The 1,880-nt window shown below is 49.4% G+C and overlaps 1 protein-coding gene across 1 annotated transcript in view; it reads left to right on the top strand.

The window, feature by feature from the left end:
- HECTD3 (HECT domain E3 ubiquitin protein ligase 3) overlaps positions 1-1,880 on the top strand; it is a 40,629-nt gene that overhangs the window by 18,623 nt on the left and 20,126 nt on the right. The window contains exon 11 of the mRNA XM_018574936.1: positions 762-814. Within this exon, the coding sequence (XP_018430438.1) occupies positions 762-814 (53 nt within the window). The remainder of the gene's footprint in view (positions 1-761; positions 815-1,880) is intronic.

The following is a 1,880-nucleotide window of genomic DNA, read 5'->3' as shown; positions in this document are numbered from 1 at the left end:
GGTAAGGGGGGCGTGGGGGGTTTTCCACCGCCAGAATACCCAATACTGCAGCTGATTGGCCATAGTCACTATTCAGCTGAGAATTTTCCAACCGGCTCCTTCCAGAAAAGATAAATACAAAATGGAGGGGGTGCCGCTGGGGGCCACGCTGTGGTCAAATTTCAGCCAACCCAGCAGGACTATTCAGCCGGTGTGTGTGGCCAGTCTTAGTCAAGTCAACAAATGTAACCGTTCTAAGTTGTAAGTAGAGGTGCACCGAAATGGAATTTTTAAAACCGAAATAAAAAAATTTTTAAAATAGAAAAAGAGATTGAGAACACAGAGTCCTCAATCTCTCTTTTTCTGTGTCCCCTGTTATCAATGAACAGGAATCCTCTATGAGTGTTCCTGTTCATTGATAACATGAGGATATGGCATGTTTACTATAACTACAATTATGAATGAATGGGGGTGATGTAGATCATAATCCTCAATTATGTCGGAGGAGAGATGCCGCAGCTCACAGCGCTCTCGTCCTGACTCCTGCAGCGCTCGGCGGCTGTCACTTTCTTTTCTCCCCGCTGGAACAGCGCCCAGCGGGGAGAAAAGAAACCAGGGATGACCCGATGTATCGGCCGAAACATGGCTCTTTCGGCATTATGCCAAAAGTGCCATTTTCGGCCGATATGTTTCGGCGGCCGATATATCGGTGCATCCCTAGTTGTAAGTATAACAATATAAATCCTTTTTGTTTTCATTTATTCAAACTTTCCTGATGTCAGGTGTACGAGGGTCTGAAGCCCACCGACAAGTCTGAGAAGCCCCTGGACTACAGGTCAGTCTGAGAATGAATCCAACAAACACTCATCTGCATTAGTAGCCAAGATTTCCATTCCCTTCATAGGACCCGGAAATCTAAACCTACGAGACCTGCAATACAATACACAGCGATACAGCCAAATAAATGTGTTTGGGAGACGGATTTTAGGTCACTTTTTAGGTTCTTGAAGGAAATCTGAACACTTGGGACGGGGTCACCAACCTTTTCCACATGTCATAGTCACAAGTACTAGATCACCCCAATTCCTGCACCTTCACCCCTCAGATCACCCCAATTCCTGCACCTTCACCCCTCAGATCACCCCAATTCCTGCACCTTCACCCCTCAGATCACCCCAATTCCTGCACCTTCACCCCTCAGATCACCCCAATTCCTGCACCTTTATACCTCAGATCACCCCAATTCCTGCATCTTCACCCCTCAGATCACCCCGATTCCTGTACCTTCACCCCTCAGATCACCCCAATTCCTGCACCTTCACACCTCAGATCACCCCAATTCCTGCACCTCCACATCTCAGATCACCCCAATTCCTGCACCTCCACATCTCAGATCACCCCAATTCCTGCACCTTCACCCCTCAGATCACCCCAATTCCTGCACCTCCACATCTCAGATCACCCCAATTCCTGCACCTTCACACCTCAGATCACCCCAATACATACAAACCCTCTACCTTTAGGAACACAAGGTACCCCTGTAGGCATGCAGCGTGGCACCTTCTGCACAGCACACCAGCATTCTCATCTGGGACAGGCTTTCAGTGACATCATGGAGGTGGGTGGTCCAGGCTGTGTAATTGACAGACTAGTGAGCTGCCAGTTTTAGACAATGGCAGTGGGCACCAGCACAGGTGACATCTCATGCCTGGGCCAAGGGCTGCCGACATCCAGCTTACAGGAAACTCAGAAACATGGGGAGAATATACCAACTCCATCCAAAGAAGGGCCCTGGTGGAGTCCAAAGTCAGGCAGAAGTGCTCACCACTCAGCTGGTGTGTGTGTGCGGTTTATAGATGCTTGTGCCGGGACTATCCCCCCACGGCGGAGCCTACCCCCCC

The sequence above is a fragment of the Nanorana parkeri genome, unplaced genomic scaffold (genome assembly GCF_000935625.1).
Source record: "Nanorana parkeri isolate BGI_ZX_2015 unplaced genomic scaffold, ASM93562v1 scaffold3385, whole genome shotgun sequence".
NCBI classification, from domain to species: Eukaryota; Metazoa; Chordata; class Amphibia; order Anura; family Dicroglossidae; genus Nanorana; species Nanorana parkeri.
This window is presented reverse-complemented; position numbering and strand designations above follow the sequence as displayed.